An 18,966-nucleotide genomic window follows, 5' to 3' on the forward strand; every position below is an offset into this window, starting at 1 on the left:
TATGAGGAGGCGATACCCAACAAAGACAACCTGTACATGACTTTCCCTACCTGCTGTCAGAGACTCACTCTCAATACAGGCTGTTATGTCTCTGTTCACAGAAACAACACTTTCACATGCTTTAGTAGGTCACAGACCGTAACAGGCCAGCAGGAAAGCCCAACACATGGTCACTGAAGGGTTTGTATGTGTGTGTACATGAGAGTGAGAAAGAGGGACGTGTCTGTGGTCATTCCTTTTCAAATGGACTATTCATAGACAGGGGGCTGCTTCCTGTCCACTATAACTAAGGTTACTGTCACAAAGCAAGGGGGTGTTAAAGAACAAGCTCAACCAATCACAGGAATGCATAAGGGGTCCATAATCTACTTCACCACTTACAGCTGCCTTACCAACTCTGGGAAAAATAACTGTGATTAATGATTTAATGATCTTTGTCTGTTCATTATATGCAACTACTAAGGCACAAGCCTAAAGTGGCCAAACTGTCTTGCTGTCATAGGATCACAGGATCCATTATGTCTCAAAAAAATGCACATTCTGTATGTTGAGACGCAAACATATGATTGTGAAAGCTAACAGCTGTGCAGTCATCTTAAAAACTGTGATCAGGCGATGATGTAATAATTGTGATGGCCCTAAATACATGTTGCTGTCATGAACAAATTGCTAACTTTAATCTACGTGAAAGCTATGAGAATTTATTCCAAGTAAATCTAGATAATTTCTATTGGCCCAATTGCTATGATCAGACAATGTAAGGGGTCTTCAGTGTTTTCATGTTGATGTAACACTGGCAATATACACACACATGGAAAAACAAATTTGCCGTTCCTGAAAAGACAATACAAAGGTGCTTTTCAACCACATTGCATATTTTGCAAAAGAGGAGGAAGTCTAATTTTGACATAAGGAAAGAAAGATGAAACTGAGATAAGTCAGTGCGATACTCAAATCTATGCCATGCACATGTCTCTCAAACAAATAAAAAGCCAGCGCCGGTATGCACTGAAATAATCCATTAGATTTACGTGTTTCAAATGTGCACATTATTTCCACATGGATACAACATATTACATTAACACAAGTTTACTTACTTTTGGCAAGAATGCACACATTTGAATCAAGTACCTCCACTGAATGACATCTTCAGTGTAATCAAAAGGGGAAGATTAGTTTGTGTGTTTGTGCACAAGAAATAGCGTCCTGGAAAAAGTGATGAATCACTTATTGTTGAGTCCGTGATGGCAAACAAGCTTTCAAACATTTCATGCGCTCACTCACTCTCCTTCTCTTTCCCTCTCTCTGTATAAACTCCTCCACATGTCTTTAGTTGTGCCTGTATGTCACGGCTGTCAGAGTGAAGGTGTGCAGGGTCTTAGCCTAATGCCATGATTTACTGCTTTTTGCACAAAAATTAACCTTCATGCCTTTTCATCAAAATCCAACCTTCACCCCTCTTTCTCTCTCTCTCTCACTCTCGAACAGTAAAAACACTGACACTGTGCTTCCATTCAAGCCATTCCCCACTCTCTGCCTGATAGTTCGCGACTCTGGCTGTGTCCAGCATTAGGGGGTCAGAGTTCACGCTTCATAAAACCCAAAGAGGATGAAGCCAAATTGGCCTAGGTATTATGCAGCTAGTCACCCTTAGGCATGTCCGGTCAGTTTAGCACTAGCAGATAATTGATCAAACTGAGTGAGAGCGAGAGAGAGAGAGAGAGAGAGAGAGAGAGAGAGAGAGACAGAGAGAGAGAGAGAGAGAGAGAGAGAGAGAGAGAGAGAGAGAGAGAGAGAGATTTTCTAAGCATATTGTGGTCAGTACTTGAACACTGACCAACTGTATAATTTCATTAAAAAAGCAGTTGTCTTAAAAGTGACTTTGGGGTCCAAAATTAATTTCACATATGCACTTTTATATGGAAGTTTAACAGTAATTAAACGGGAAGAGCTTTAGCGTGAACACAAGCCAAAGTCTTAATCCCAGGAACACTGAAGCAACAATTTATCTGGATGAAACCATGTACAATTCCCAGGAAATTACTGAGAGGGTTCACATAAGAACAGATGCTGGTGCATTATTGAGAAAGACAATGACATCTTGTTTACAGATGGCATTACAAAACTTTTCTGCAACACTTTTGTTTTTACAGTCAAGGTTTACATTTTTGTGAGGGAAAAACATCCTGGCAGTGTATTGTGTTTGATTCAGAAAATAAGGCACTGTTAGTTATTTATGCTGAGGATGTTACATGCTGTTTAATGGGACTTCCACAGCATGGTGTATTATTTGTGCATTAAATGAAATAGCCTGAACATTAGCAAGCTGGTAAAATCACCCATTACACAAACACTGCCTTATTGTGGGTGAATTGTGAGTTTGAATTTCAACAATAGCATGAGTTGTTAGCTAAGTTCACACTTTACCAGGTGGAATTTGTTTAGAAAACACAACATTATGGCTGCATCTTTAAACATAAATCTTCAGCGATCCCATAGTGATAGTGATAAACCCACAGACCTGACTGATCAAAGCCTGATGAAGATGGGGTCTGACTAGGTCATGAAAATCGAGGATCTCTTAATGTCATTCACTGGTTTGACTGATATAATGAAAAAAACAGAATGGACATGAGGGACTCATAGCAAAAAGCAACACTTGGCTATTTTTTGTACTGAAGCATTTTTTAAATTGTAAACGCAAAGTGTAAGTTGTATACAAACGTTTAAACACCCCAGGTCAAACTGCATACTTTGCTGATTGATTTGTTAAACTGAAAATAAGAACACATCCTCTATAGGGAACAAAGTTAAATATGGCATTTTCTGCACATATTGGTGCACAATTTGTTTTTAACATATTGGAGAAAATAAAACTAAACATATTAAAGGTGCCATAACTTTTGTACAAGCCACATTTTAGGTTTTATTTTTTTCTAAATATGTTAAATTCAGCAAATAAGCAACAATTGTGCATTATGATGAGCAGAGGTGTGTTCTCTGTTGAGATGGACACTATTTTCCACTCAGAAAATCAACAAAAAGTTTTAAGTCGTTTTCAGAGAGAGAGAGCGAGAGAGAGAGAGAGAGAGAGAGAGAGAGAGAGAGAGAGAGAGAGAGATACGCAGCACTGAGCAGGTCTGATGAGGTGAGGCTTAGACAGCAAAATACATATCAGCCAACCATGAGACCTGTACTGCTCCACACACACAGACACACACACACAAAACCTGCTCTGTTAGATTTGTTATACCAACACACACAGATAAAACACCCTCACACATCCACACAGCACAGCCTATACAACATCTAAACACTCAAGTCTGCACTGACAAACACAAGAGACGTAACTCCAAACACTGTCCCACAATGTGTTTGCTATTAATGTAGAGCACCTATCCATCATTAAACACATTAGACTGTTTTTCATGAGTTCTATGCTGCTCTGACTGCAGCTGATTTCTTTACCAGCACAAGCAAACAGACTCGCACACTCTTTCCTCTCTGATGAGTTAACCAGTAACACTTCACACACCACCTCCACTTTGAGAACAGACACACTCAGGCCTCTCATCTCTTTAAGTAAACACACACATCTGCTCACCATTCCCAAAACACCACCTCTTCAAAATAGGACCCGATCGATATGAACATTTCACAACTAACACCGATTTTAAGGAGCTAAAAATTCCAATTGGTGATATCAGCTGATATAAATTTATTTGGTGCAAAAGAAAACAGACTTCAACTCTTAGTTAAACGGTGCTTTATTGACTGATCTGACTGTCGGTGCTCAACTGTCAGATTGTCTAAATTCACTATATATATATATATATATATATATATATATATATATAAAATATATATGTATATAAATATATATATATAAACACACACACACACACACACACACACATATATATAAATAGCACGAATTCACAAAAGGTGTCAATGATAAATGAAAACGCACCAAATGTGCCACATAAAAAAAAAATAAATAATGACGCTATCAAAAACTAAAACTACAGTGATTTCTGTTCAGTGTGTCAAATACTGCACTACAGTAAATTCAGCTGAACAGGACTAACTATGCTGAAACTATTGGAGTATGTTATATGGTATAATTATACTAAAACTAGTGGAGTATAAGATAGTAAATGAATAAAATATAAACACAAAATTATAATCAGCAGACATTACAAGTTGTCAGGATTTTCATCCCCTTAAAATTCAGCACTGGCCACAAAATTGTTATATCACTTGGGCCCTTCATAGACTTTTTTTTAAATGTTAAACTAAGTTATCCGAAATTCATCCTAAAGGTTACCTCTGGATGCATTTTGCATAATTTTGTTAATCTGATCATGATAGTGTTTTCTGGGCCACTTTACCAGTTCAGTCTGTATCACCGAAATAGACATGAACAAGTGGTGAGTTTCAACCCAGCAGTCTCTGTAAAGTGACTGCTTTCCTCACATCCTCACAGCAGTTTGCTCCTTACAACATAAAACACATTTTAAATGACTGTTTCTCAGCTGGATACTTGACGATACAAACAGGACCTTAGTATCGGCCAGGTGACGTATTGGTCGAGCCGCACTTCAAACACAGGTACAAGATAACCTAGTGGCTCTTGGACCACCTGAACTAAAGCAGTGTGGACTGAGTTACACACCATACACTGTGCCAAGTCATGCAGACACAAAAGCCTAAAGCTAAAGCTGAAGAAAGGCCAACAGTCAAAAGGAGAGGTGAACAAAAGGCACCTATTTAAAGACACTGACATCATGAGAAACAGCCTGGGCCTGAATGAAACACTGTTAAGGGCTTTATGGAAGCATTTGTTTCCATTTACTTCGTCTTCCTCTGATGAACAGACACTAGTAGGAGAGAGTTAGCTTTAGCCAAGACTGCAGCGTTTCCTCTGGCGCTCTGCAGGCCAACAGGTCTATTAAAAGGAGCTAGGCTGATTAATGCTCTCATGAATGCATTAATACTACTATGAACGCGGTCAGGCAGTGCAAGAGTGTCCGTCTTTTTCTCCTTCTTTCTTTCTTTTCCAGGCCCTGGTTCAATGTCAACTAACATCGGCCCAAACACAGAGCAAGCTAAATTAAATCCACACATGTTTTCTTCACAGAGAGAGAGAGAGTGAGAGAGAGAGAGAGAGAGAGAGAGAGCAAGGGAGACTGAGGAAGAAAGAGACAGATGGAAATAGATAGATATATAGATAGATAGATAGATAGATAGATAGATAGATAGTTAGATAGATAGATAGATAGATAGATAGACAGACAGACAGACAGATAGAAAGATTCTTTTTCTTAGATTGAGTGTTTAAACAGACAAATAAACACCGCTGATAGCAACACCCATCAACACACCCACTCTTCCCTCTCAGGGCTGCACTCTCTGCAGACACACTCCAGTGTGTAAGAGCGGAGAGGAGGGCAGAACAGCTGCAGTATGACACATACACACACACACACACACACACAGCTCTCAGTGGAGCTCTGTGCTGAGTCTCCAGTTTAGCCCCGTGGGTTTCTGCCTTTACCTGCTTCAAGGACACAAGAGCCAGCCAACAGAGTGGACACATGGCACAGGCTGCCCACTCATTCACCTCTCTCTTGCTCTCTCACTCTCTCACACACACACACACACACACACACACACAAAACAAAAAAAAACAAACACACTTTAATAAGCAGCCACAGTTAACTCACATTACACAGCTATAATTAATAAAATACCAGTAATTACCCATTCTCTCTCTCTCTCTCTCTCTCTCTCTCTCTCACACACACACAAACATACCCATACACGCACACAGTTTTAACCAACTGATTCACCTCAGAAACCTCATTCTCAATGCATAACACAAACTCACTTTCAGTACTACCACACACTTCCACAGTTCTAACTCTCCTCTGAAACATTCATTCACTGCTGTTCTCACTGTGGATATTTCCTCACTTAAAGGATTCATATCTTGGAAATGTGAAATTTCCTCACTGTTCTTTAAATAAAAGAGTTTGATGTAGTATATAGACACTGTTAAAGCTTCAAAACATACAATAAACATACACTTCTCTTAACAGTCCGTACAGTTCATATACAGAAAATAAGCTGCAAAAACAGCCCAATTTGAATCAATTGTTTTGTGATGTCATGAAAATGAATGCATTTAAATATATCTGCCAATTCAGTCTACAGCAGTTTAGCCCCTCACAGTCAGACTGAACTTTGCAAAGAGTGATTCAGCTGGAACTGCTTTTCTGAATGAGGTGCAATAAGGACAGCCAATAAGAGCAGAGCTCATTTACATATCTCAACCTGTTTAATTCTAAAGAAAAACTATAGAAAAAAAGTATTTAAAACATTAATTATGGCCATTTTTTTGGTATATAACCACATAGACACATCATAAGGGAATATCAGAAAAAAAATAAAATCAAGAATGTAGGACACAGGCTCTTTAAGGTAACCTCTCACTACCAGTATACACACACACACACACTCTCCCCACCCCTCCCCCCTCAGACCCCGTAAGGTAAAGCTATTAGCACCTCAGCACAGTTCAGCTCAACCCCCGATCAACTCCTAAAATCTCAGCAAACACTCCAGTCAAACTCTAAACTCACCATGGTGGGAATATTGTGTCCTGAATAAACTTCTGCTTTCGTGGTTCATTTTCTTGATAATCCTGAACTCCACACGGGCTGTATGCATGTGTATGTAGTGCTCTAAACAGTAGGTCTCCGACACACTGACACACTGCACACACTGCAGCAACTCTCACGAGGTAGAGACCGCCCTCTTTTAACCCCGCCCCTCCGACTTCTGTCTGCCATCCCTTAGCCAGTTAGGACCACCTCCCACTGCCAGTGTGCTGCTATTGCTGTACTGTGCTATGCAAGGAAACATGAGAGGGACAATTTAAACTACAACCTACAGTAAATGAGATGGGAGATGTTTTTGAAAACGGCTCTAAAGACTGCCTTCAGAAATAAAATGATAGGACTTCAACAGGGAAAACAGCTATTGAGACAGTCTGTATAAAAAAGTTAATATACAGTTAATATAAATCACCATCCCCCTACAACAGCGGTTTATATCTTTCTCTTCTTCTGAACTGTAATAAAATGTGACAGCAATCTAATAATCAATCACTGGAAATCGTTTCTCACATTTTACAGCTATTTTTCCAAGTTTCTGCATAATTCAATTATTAAAATGTAAGCAAAGTCATTAAAAATGGCTTGATGTTAAATGGTTCCCTGTAGAGAAATTTATAGAAAGTTTGCCTTTCAATGCCCTGTAGGTACCTCTCTGCCATGAATGCATTTAACAATATATATATATATATATATATATATAAACAATGTCTCAGGCACTATGCAACATATCACATCACATTTCACAGAATAACTTTGCGAGGCAGCTTTCAGAGCAATAAAACTCAGACATCTGGTTCCTATCACTACTGGTGTGAACAATTCTGACTCAGTAAAGTATCTCTAAAATGGCACATTTCACATCAAGTCACTTTGACAAATCAGTGGATTTCCACTTTAAATGAACAGTTTAGCCAAAAATTAAATTAAGTCAGTCAGCCAAGACATGTTCAGAGCCCAAAGTCTGATTTTAGTTTTGCACTGGGGCTACAAGACAAATGTATCTAACAAGTAGTGGAAGCTTAAAACCCACCACTTGCACTGTGCAAACTGCATCAAGCAAAATGTTCCAGAAACACACAGCAACATACTCCAATCAAGTATGATGATGGCCAGTTAACAACTCAACGCAGCATGTGGCAAGTGTGTCATAATTTAGACATGTACAGTAGCATGAAGTTTTTCTTTTTTTAATTTGTTGATATCTTAAGTGAGAAAACATAGCAAACTATTTAAAGAAACATTTCCTACAACTGTTAGCACATAATTGCTATATATTTAACTTCAAACACAGAAGAAAACAGTAATTACGACGTGCAGAATTCTGGACATCCTACTAGGTCAACTCTTAGTAACACCTTATTTGGCAGAGATCACAGTTTGCAAATTTTTTTTGTAGCCAGCTAGGAGCCTTACTATACTTGTTTTAGTCATTTTTACCCATTCTTACTCGCAGAATGCTTCTAATTCGGCGATATTCCTGGGCCGTCTCGCATGCACAGCATGACTAACTACTCACAGATTCTCACTAATGTTCAAGTCATTGGGCCCTTCCAAAAGCTTTAGTTTGCACCTCTTGAAGTAGTTCATGGTGGATTCAGAGGTATGTTTTGAATCACCGTCTTGTTGTAGAAGCCAGTCTCTTTTAAGCCTCAATTTGCTGATTGTAACACATTTGCTTCCAGAATTTATGACATTCAGTGGAATCCATTCTTTCTCTACCCATGCAGTTTTTCCTGGGCCACTGGCTACCACACACCCCAAAGCATAATAGTTTTATCCCCATGCTTAATAATTTGCAAGGCGTTCTTTTCATCAAATGCTGCTCCAAAAACACCTTTGGTAACTGTGGCCAAAGAGTGCCATTTTAACTATGTCAGGCATCAAAACAGTGTTTGAATAGTCCAAACATTTATTTCACTCTGTAACTGTCATCAGCTGATAATTTCAAAAGAGAATTATTGACCTACCTAACTAGTCCTAACGTGCCAATTAAGGACCAACGAATTAACTGGGTTTTGAGACTTTACAACTAGAAGACTGTGCAACCTTTTTCACATGCCATAATTACTATTTTACATTTTATCCTATCTTTGAGTTAATCAACTATAAAGTAACTGTGCATTACCATTTGCAGAAAAATGCCTAAACCTACATACAGCTGTAGTTTGCCTAACGCTAAATGGTGGGGTATAACCTCTCATCACTTGTTAGCTACATTAGCCTTGCAACTCCAAGAAGCAAACTTTAAAACTAACTGGAACTAATCTCCCATGTTATATACATCCTGCTTCAGAACGATTTCGCAGGGTTGTCAATTTTAACAGAATCCCTCCTGGCATGTATTTTTAACTTGAGCATTACAAATGAGCAAAATACACAGCATGCTGCAGCACTTAATCCCAATAAGTGCCAGTGCACATCACTTCTTAATTTCCCACGCTCATGAATGAAGATCACCTAACGTCTGATAATTACACTACTGACATACTTCCCTCCCATGTTACAGTGTAATATATAAAGTTAGAGTTATCCTATTTCATATGAACCAGTTTGGAAGTGAGACAATTTCAGGCTTGTCTGGCTGACACCGCCTTCATTTTATTTGTTTAACTGTTCTTGAGCCTATTTTGTTCTCACAGCACTGCCACAGTGCTTAAACACATGCTAAGGACACGTGTGGTTTAGAGTTGAGCACCAGTAACATACTGGTAAATCCTCTTTTTATTGAAAAGAATGGGTGCAGAGGGGTAATGCAGTGCTCGTTGACCTTTACACAGAGCAGGACCTCAAATTCTTCAATGACTTACAGACTGAATTCAAGTTGCACAAACAACAATACTGGCAATGTATGCAAATTTACAGTATGCTAAAATCAACTTTTAAGACTCTCACAGCCCCCCAAAGTGCAGGCTACGGTAGGGGATATGAAGCATCACTTTATTACTCAATGCTATTACAGAAACATAGCATTATCAGTTCCCTGAAAACTGTATGGGAAATCACTTTTACAGAAAAAGAATAGGCCAACATCCTACATAATTCAAAGAGCATGTCACATGATATTCACACTCGGTTAATTCAATTTAAGACTATTAACAGAATGTACTGGACGCCCTCTAGGCTGTATAATGCTAACCTTAAAAGAGATCCTGGCTGCTGGAAGTGCCCTGATGAGGGTATGTTAACTCATGTCCCTATAGTGTTGCCCCAAAGCACAGGACTTCTGGACATTAGTCCATGATTGTATACAGAAAATTGTTGGCCAGTCCCCTTTTGCATTTGTCTTTTTCTTGGGCGGACCCATCCACACTAATAGACACAATTCCTTCAATCTATACTGAATAGGTTCAGATTGCTATCATGTTAGGCAGGAGACTGTTCGTCCAGCAAAGGAAATCAGCTCATGCACCATCAATTTCAGAATGACGAATCTGCTTGCTAACATGGCAGCATATGAACGGGTTTCTTTCCCTGTTCTTCTCTGTCGACAAGTTGGAAAGGTATTACTTAAAATGGAAAAGATTTCTTCACTACATTAAAGGCCCTTAAAGACAAACTCATGGCTTAGCTCCCCTCCTTGTTTATACACGCATATGCACACCATGCATCTGCTCACTTGGTCCCAATGCCACACAGCCCCATCTATTTTTACTTGTATTCCTCTTTTTTACTTAATGTCCTAGTCCTCTTTTTTGAGTACACATGTACATTGTGCCATTGTTCCTGTTTTATGTTTGTGTACATTCTTATGTTCTAAAATACAATAAAATCGCAAAGAAAAAAAAGTGTTGAGTACCTGTATTTGACTGGAAATACTTGAACAAGTGAGCAGTGTTCAATTATAAAAACAGTACTAGGATTTAACTGAAGTTTAACTGAATTTGTGTAGGCTTTGTTACTGAAGCATATGCTTTTGCCCAAAATGACTCACATTCACAAATTGTACAGATAGTTCTCTCAGAGCAATGGAAGCTCATACCCCACCAATTAGCATATATTAAAACTGCAGGGACAGTACCGAGGTCTACCAATGCACGTGCATTTAAAGCCAAAAGTTCACATACATCTAGGCTAAAGACCTTCAAACTCAACTTTTCACAATTCCACACATTTCACATTACCAAACATTTCCTGTGTTATGTTAATTAGAGTGTGTATTTTTCCATAAGAAGTAATTTCAAAATAATACATTTATAATAATTTATCTCCAATTTTATTTTTTAGATAAGATTTCCAATGGGTATTTCCAGTGTTTGGTGGCATTGCCTTTTAACTGCTTAACTTCAGTCACATGCTTGGGGTAGCCTTTAACCTGCTTCTCACAATTATTTGCCTGGGATTGTTGCCCATTTCTCCCGACAGAACTGGTGTAACTTAGTCAGGTTTCTGGGCCTCCTTGCTCAGACATGTTTTTTTCAGTTCAGTTCACAAATTTTCTAGGGGGTTCTGGCTTTGTGATGACCACTCTAATACTTTCACTTTGTTGTCTTTAAGCCATTTTGTCACTTTGGAGGAATGTTTAGGATCACTTGTCCTGCTGGAAGACTCTGCTGTGACCAAGTTTTACCTTTTTGGATAAGGTCTTGTGGTGTTGCTTCAATATTTTTAGATCAGTTCAGTTTTTGTTTCATCTGCTCAGAGAAAACTCCTCTAAATGGCTTGGTCTTTTTCCTGGTGATCACTTGCAAACCTTAGTCTGGCTTTTTTTTCATGCCAGTCATGGAGTAGGGCCTTCTACGTGAGAGCGTTTCAGGCAATGTAGGACTCTCTTAAATGTGGCCGTAGATGCTTGGTTACCTGATGACTCCTTCACAAGTTCCTTTGTTGTTGTCTGGGAGTTAAGATTTGGACCAAAGTTAGTTCAGCCCTGGAAGTTAAGTTATGCTTCCTTCCCGAACAATCACAACATTTTTATATTTGCATACATATATAAAATGATGCTTGTGGTGTCTTCAGCTGACTGGAAATCGCTCCTAAGGAGGAACCAAACTTTCGGTTTTTCTGAGGTCTTGGCCAAGTTGCTTGGATTTTACCATGGTAAAAATCTGGTGGAAATCTTATATAGTGAATTAAAGCTTAAACTCTGAAGTGAACAAACCAGATACCCTAAACTTTCTTGCCAAAAGAAATGTATGGTAATATGAAATGTGTGGAGCTGCGAAGAGTTTGAATGTCTATGGCCCAGGTGTATGTAAACGTCTGGCCTCAACTGTACAATGGGACTATACATGTGTTGGCCGTGCATCATCATTTGCATTTGCGTCTGCCAGTCTGAATGATGCAGTTTGCATTACATTACTCTGAGAGAACACTCCCTACAGCAAGGGACCTTTTTCAAATCAGTAATGGCCCTCAGTCATCAGCAGGAACTGAATTCGTAACCTCGAGTCTTAGCCAAGGTCTCTTATCTCTTTTAAATGGGTGCTAATCAAATCTACATTCGAAGAAACCATCAAGTACGTAGAAAAAATACTTCTCAAAGACAACACAAAAGAAAACTACAGTTTGATAAACAGGGTAGAAGTGATTAATCTAGTCCAGAAAGTGGGCTGTGCTAATATGCAACAGGGCACACAGATAGGGTACACAGAATGCGCTTCAGCTCATACATTTTGCCACTGTCCAAAGAAGAATAATTCTCTCCAAAATGGTCACTTTACAGGAGAAAACAAAAACATTCTTTACTTTCAATGTAAGTTAATGTAAAGAGATTTTATTTGAAGCAATTTTAGAGCATTTCAATTTGTCCTATCATCATGAAAATGATTGAAAATTAAAATTAATTTATCCTTTTCTGTTCATTTTGTATGTATCAGCGTAATGCTCTCAGATTCATCAGACAATGGTGGTCACACTGCTGCACTGCTAAACAGGAAAAACGGCATTAGAATCATTTTTCGTTCTTTATTACTGTTTAATGATTTCACCCATGATTTTCACTTGCTGAAGCAATTAAACTTTTGCTCCACTTTACATTTTTAAACAACCACAGGAAGAAGAGGAAGAAGAAATGGATCCATTAGGAAGGTGATGATTTTTTTATTTTAGCCAGTGCAAATCAAAGATAGACATTGGATAAGAGCCCATTCTGCTAATTAAGTTCATCACAGAGTCACAGGAGCTGAAGCTCTGCAGCAGCACTGTGTGAGACAGACTCTATTTCAGCTAGGAGCACTGAAAAAAGCAAACAAATCAAGCAATCATGAGCTCTGATGTGAAAGATGACAGTGTTCATGTGGATGTTTTTAAAACTTGTTTTGACATGCTTTCTTATACAGTAAACTCAAGACTTGGTGTGACACTTGAACTTTGTTGACCCCTATGGCCCAAATGGGAACTGTCCTCGATATACTGCATGTTACTGTAAAAAATCAGTTAAAAAAAAGAAAAATATTAATACTTATTGATCAATTTGTTTCAATTTATTGTCCCAGCCTTAGCATTCATTCCAATTATTATTAATAACACATTCATTTATTTACTGAATATTTGTCATATTATATTATGATGCAAATTTTAGAGCTTAGGAGATGGTTCAGCTACTTTGTTTTGCATTGTGCAAAACCATTTAAGATCACTGAAACACACAGCCTACACTACAGGATTTTCAATGTAATTTTCAATGTAAAATCAATAAATTGATTTAATCAATGAAAATATGACATTTTTCACCGTTTTTGTCCTGGATCGCTGTTAGTCATAGTCCCGACACGACAAGATCTGCCCTGAATGAAACACCACACACTTTCAGCTTATGCACAAGAGTCCCAACCACTGGTTCCGATTCACAAAACCTCACGGGAGTTTCACTCAGTCTGCTACACCCAGGGACTTCATGCAAACTAATGTGACTTTAGATCTAAACAAGCACGGCAGATGACAGCAAGGCTATTGTTATGCTGGTGGTGCGTGCTGTCTGCACAGAAAAAGCCAAGTGGGAGAAAAAAACATGGTATGTTTTACAGCGCACATTATACAAGTCAAGTCAAAGTTTATTTATACAGTGTTTTTCACAACAGGCGTCGTCACAAAGCAGCTTTACAGAAAAGATTTCGGGTCCGAGCCCCCAATGAGCAAGGGAAAATTCTCTAAGAGCAAGAAACCTTGAGAGGAACCAAGACTCAAAAGGGGAACCCATTCTCCTATGATCGACCCCAGACAGCAAACAATAACAGCAGAGAATAAGGTCTGACCAACAGTATAAGGTACGCAAAAGGGGAAAAGCAGAAGCAACTATGATTAAAAATGTAGCAGTTTCATCAGGAGGGTCTGTGGCATGCAGGTGAGGTTTGCATAGCATTGTACAGACATTCACGCTGTTGCCACAACTCAACAAGTTTATCCTCCTTCTCTATAGTCCCCTTAGTTCTCGATTTAGCCACCATGCTTACAATTTGTGCCATAAAACTGACAGCTTAGCTTTCACTGGTTGACGGCCTTTCAGGTATGACGTCAAAACCGGGTCTAGACCAGAGAATCGGTGCCCACCTCACACTACAAAATATTGAGTCGTAAATAATGAGCATGTTTACTATTTATGATTCACAATCGGTGCAGCCCTGACTGGACTAGGAGAAAATTGGAGAAGTAAAGATTGTGTTATAGACACCCTACACCACAGGATAATCTGGGAAGATAACAGTTTAAGATCACTGTAATATCGGGGGACCTTTTGTGATTGTCAGGAGGAGCAAATTGGCCTCAAAATTGGCCCGATTATTCTGTAGTTCTAGCCTGTGATGAGGCAGGGATGAAAGCTGATTAACATATTTATGTTGTAGCTATAAATAGCGTGTGAACTCAAGCAAAATTATACAACAGTAAGGTACTTCCAGTTTGGATCACAATGGTAACAGAGGGCCTTCTCATACCCTGCATAAAAGTGTCCTCACACTCTGTGCCTCTCCTCTCTTCCCATCCTCTACGCATCTTTCCATTATTCCTTTCACTTCTGCCAAATATATGATAATTGGTTTACAGTTCAACATAGTTCAAGCCTGCAAATAAAGATACCATCACCTTCTCATGTCATCTAAACTAAAAGCAAAGCATGGTGGGTCAACCCAAATAGGACCTCCTTACCTGTGTGCAACGTGGCTGAGGGCCTGATGGCTGCCAATGCAAGAGCAGCTTATTCTTACAGCTGATTAGAGCTGCAGGAAAAAACACAGCCTACACCTTGCCTCTGCAGTGGCACAGCATGTTAACATGAAAAAGCTTGCTAAGTCAGTTAGCCTGCAGATATCAGCTTAAGTTAGTTCTGAAGTTATGATCAAGTGTCTTTCATATAATCATTTATATTTCATAATAACTTTTGACAAATGATAGCAATGCATTAGTTATCATTAAGAAAAATTACTACTAAAACAAATACTAGTAAGAAATCACAAGTGTAAGTGTTCACTGCAACAAGAATGAAAAAATAAATAACATTAGTTTTTGTGTTTTCAGTGCAAGGACAGTCCAGAAATCCAGAAACGGATTCATTTTATGTCAAACCTTAAATTCTCAGGAGATAAAGATGCTTGAGTTTCAATATAATATTATAAACCAAAACTAAGACTGAAACTAAATTACTAAAAACTAAAAAAAAAAAAGTAAACTCTTAATACTCAGAAAATAAAAACAACACAAAATTTATTAACACACTCTTAAAACTGAAACTGAACACAAAAAAAAAAACTTGGTCAAAGTTTGGGTGCCCTGGCATATCTAATATATCATGTTTTTTTACACTATGTTAAACTCAGAAAATAAACAGAAATTGTGCACTAATGTTTGCAGAAAAATGCCATGAATTTGTGCTCTGTAAAGGAAGTATTAACTTATTTTCACTTCATCAACAAAAACAAACCAAAAAAACCAAAAAAACAATAAAACATTAATAATCATGTTTTAAAATACCAATATTAGACATAAAGCTTGGTTCCCTAATAAACCTTAAAAAGACGGTTCTTTAAAGATCCATTTTTGTAAATGAGATATGCGAGTATGAATAAAACGGTCAAATAATGTTCTATATTAAAATTTGTTTAGTAGAACTACACATTCCAAGCCAGAAACAATTTAGGAACCTTTGTTTTCAGAGTGTAGAGTGTAGACTAATTTGTAGGGACTAGTTTTTCTCCTTTTGCTGAATGAATCATGTTTTCATAGTGCAGTGAGTGTAACTGCCAAGCTAATAACAGGTCTATCAACCCTGACACTTATATATCAAAATATTGCTAATACCTATCATGTTTAATTTGTACTTAAAGGTGATTGTGGTGAGGGTGTGAGTGTACGTTTGTATGCCAACCTCAAAAAGGTTCTTTGTTGCTTTCATACACCCACACATGCCTATTGAACTGCAGTTAACCCAAACTTAACGCGGGTATGTGTATCGGTACTCAATACACCACACTGTTTGGGCTAGAGCAGTGTATTTATATGGGGGACTGACATAATTAGTGTAACACGTGGCCTATGAGTAAATCCACCTTCTCTAACTCTAGACCATTACAGCAATCCTATGCCCATTCTTCAATTACAGGCCATTTAATTTTAACGCTCACTCCTCCAGCTCCACACCATTTTGAGGCTAGGTGTCTGAATCTATTCCCTGCACGTGCTTCAGATGGTTTGAACTCCAAATCTGACCCATGAGCAGCAATGGCTATAATAATAAACTCTATGGAGAGGTTTGGCAGTAAAGAAGAGAATGTCTCCACCCCCTTTTCTCTAGGGGGGTTTATAGTCTGTCTAGACACAGCTAGGGAACCTAGTATGGTATCACGAGCCAAAGAATAAGTGGCACACAAATGTTCAAGTTAACCCTATTATAGATAATAATTTTGTCTGCGACATTTAGAGGCTTTGCATTTGTCCCCTTTAACTCATTAAAATCTGCCCCAGAAAAGCTGGGCAGTCAAATGGATGAGCATATGCAGAAACAGAGTTTTCTGGGCACTACAATGTTTTCTAGTAATGTATGAAAAAGGCATGATGCAGCCTAGATTCTGAGCTACTGTGTACACACACATAATTAAGAGCTTATTATTGATTTGTTTCATCAGAATAACAATAAAAGACCACTGAAGAGTGACAAACAGTACTGTTTAAAAGTCAGACACCACCGTCATTTCCAAACAAAACGGCCATTGATTACAGAAAAAGACAAGGCAAAATAAGCAGAAAAACAGCAGTTTCCAAAACTGGAGTTAAAAAAATTTATTAAAAAATGTGTGTATATATATATATATATATATATATATATATATATATATATATATATATATATATATATATATATATATATAAAGAAAATGTGACAACACCCATGCAAGACCTGGTAACCCACTAAAACGTCCACCATTAGATATATAGCAAAAAAAAGCTTTCAACTTTGGAAGACAGGAAAAAAGCTTGCTTCAGAACTGAAAACAAAACACAAGTGTGTCTGCCTATCACTGCATGGAGAGAAGGCAACTAAACACCATGGGACTGAAAGGATGTTTAGCTGTCAAGAATAACTAAGAAAAGGAAATAGACACAAAAGAAAAACTTCTGTACTAGAACACCAAAACTGGACATATGAGATGCTTGAAAACCTAAAAGTAAGTCTCAGAATAAAAGGTAAGCTGTAATTAATACAAAGGTGGGCATACTAAATACTGGAAAAAATGAAGACATATTTAATTGTTGAGGCCTCTGTGTGATTTTCTGTCAAACTTATTTATTGGTTTTCTTCTTTGTTTGATTTTTTTCCTGACATTGAAAAATGAATAGGTAGTACCCTATAGCCACTGGAAATTAAATATACAAAGGGTGGTCTCTGAATTTTGCACAGACCTGTATGTCCTACTTATACATTTGCCTGGTCAAAACAGTAGTTTGTGACACAAAACAAAACTATAAGAATTTATTAATCACATTATTAAATGAGAAGAGTAGATTAGAGGGCAAAAGAGAGGGTTTTGCATCTGTATTAAATGGTTAAACACTAAAACCGCAATAAGCAGTACAACTGAAGCGTTTCTTTATTTTTTTGCATCATCCCTTTCCCCTTTCTCCTTGTCTCTTTACATGTAACCTTATCTGACACCAGACAGTTACGAATTACATTTTAGGCCTAAAGCAAGTGAGCTCCTTCAGGCCTAAACATACATTGTTCGAGAGAAAACAGCCATGACCGGGGCAGGAAGCAGAGTGAATTCAGTTTCATCTGTAGCTGTTGTGGTAGAAAAGTGGAAAGTTTTGCCATTAGGCAAGCAGCAGACCTACTATTGTTCTCTGGGTGAATGGATGACATGTTATATTATCCAGTATTTCAGTTTAACTGCCATCAGGAGGAAAGGAGAGGCCCTGCATGTGTGTGGGTATACACTGTCAGGACTTGTATTCCTGGCCATACAGGCCTATATCAAAGAGCCTAAGGAAAAGCAACAGCTGAGTTATTCAAGCCTGATTTTTTCTCAGGCTGGAAGGACATTGTTACTCAAGACAGTGTGTGACAGTGTTAAAGTGTTTCTATGCCATGAGGAAGAGCGTACAGTGTAGCGAAGGAAAAGGGCAGCGCTGCTCCTAATTGCTGCATAATGGATGTGATGAAACGGATAAGACGGCACCTAAAAATATAACAAGGAAATCTGTGAGAGCGATAAAGAGATTCAAGTGAAAGCAAACACATTTTTTAACTTAAAAGAACTACAGCAGGCAAAGTGAAAGAGGACTATGGCAAGAATTTTCAGACATGCTAGAGATTACAATCTATCTGTCCGTCTGTGTGCGGGTAATAAATAGGACGGCAGCAGGTTCAGGCCTCAGGCACTGACCTCTGTCTGAGCTCAGGCAGGTGAGGAGTAAGCTACGGAGTAAGGCTGTCTCTATCGATTATATGAGTAATTGACTAAACTTGGGTGATGTAATCAAATATCAGTGATGACAGACAAGTAATCTGATGACAATTTTTGTAAGTGATAATTGCTGTGTTGTGAAAGCGATCTGACAGAGACTAATTTAACTTTAAATAGCTTGCCAAAAACATTTAGTAATATATACATGCAGTATTTTATTCCCATTTACTGTTAAAATAATGGATTTTTATGGTAATGGTATTAGTAAGCCACTCTGGTAAATTCCCCAGAGTAGTCTAAGCTGGGGAACATACCGTCTGAGAACAACTCTAAGCAATTTCCATTCAGCTCAAGTGTCCTGGTTGTTCAGATGAGCATCATGAACCCACACTAGCAGAGGCTCAAGAACACATGAATTTTCAGCTTTTAAAATTAGAGGTGGGACAGTTTAT

At 38.2% G+C, this 18,966-nt stretch overlaps 1 protein-coding gene across 1 annotated transcript in view; it reads right to left on the reverse strand.

The window, feature by feature from the left end:
• The window catches only part of plekhg4 (pleckstrin homology domain containing, family G (with RhoGef domain) member 4), a 93,011-nt gene extending 86,236 nt beyond the window's left edge, over nt 1-6,775 (reverse strand). The window contains exon 1 of the mRNA XM_036584168.1: nt 6,645-6,775. Coding sequence (XP_036440061.1) covers nt 6,645-6,647 — 3 coding nt within the window. The 5' untranslated portion in view covers nt 6,648-6,775. The remainder of the gene's footprint in view (nt 1-6,644) is intronic.
• Nucleotides 6,776-18,966: the final 12,191 nt, after the last annotated feature.

Source organism: Colossoma macropomum, unplaced genomic scaffold (assembly GCF_904425465.1).
Source record: "Colossoma macropomum unplaced genomic scaffold, Colossoma_macropomum, whole genome shotgun sequence".
NCBI classification, from domain to species: domain Eukaryota; kingdom Metazoa; phylum Chordata; class Actinopteri; order Characiformes; family Serrasalmidae; genus Colossoma; species Colossoma macropomum.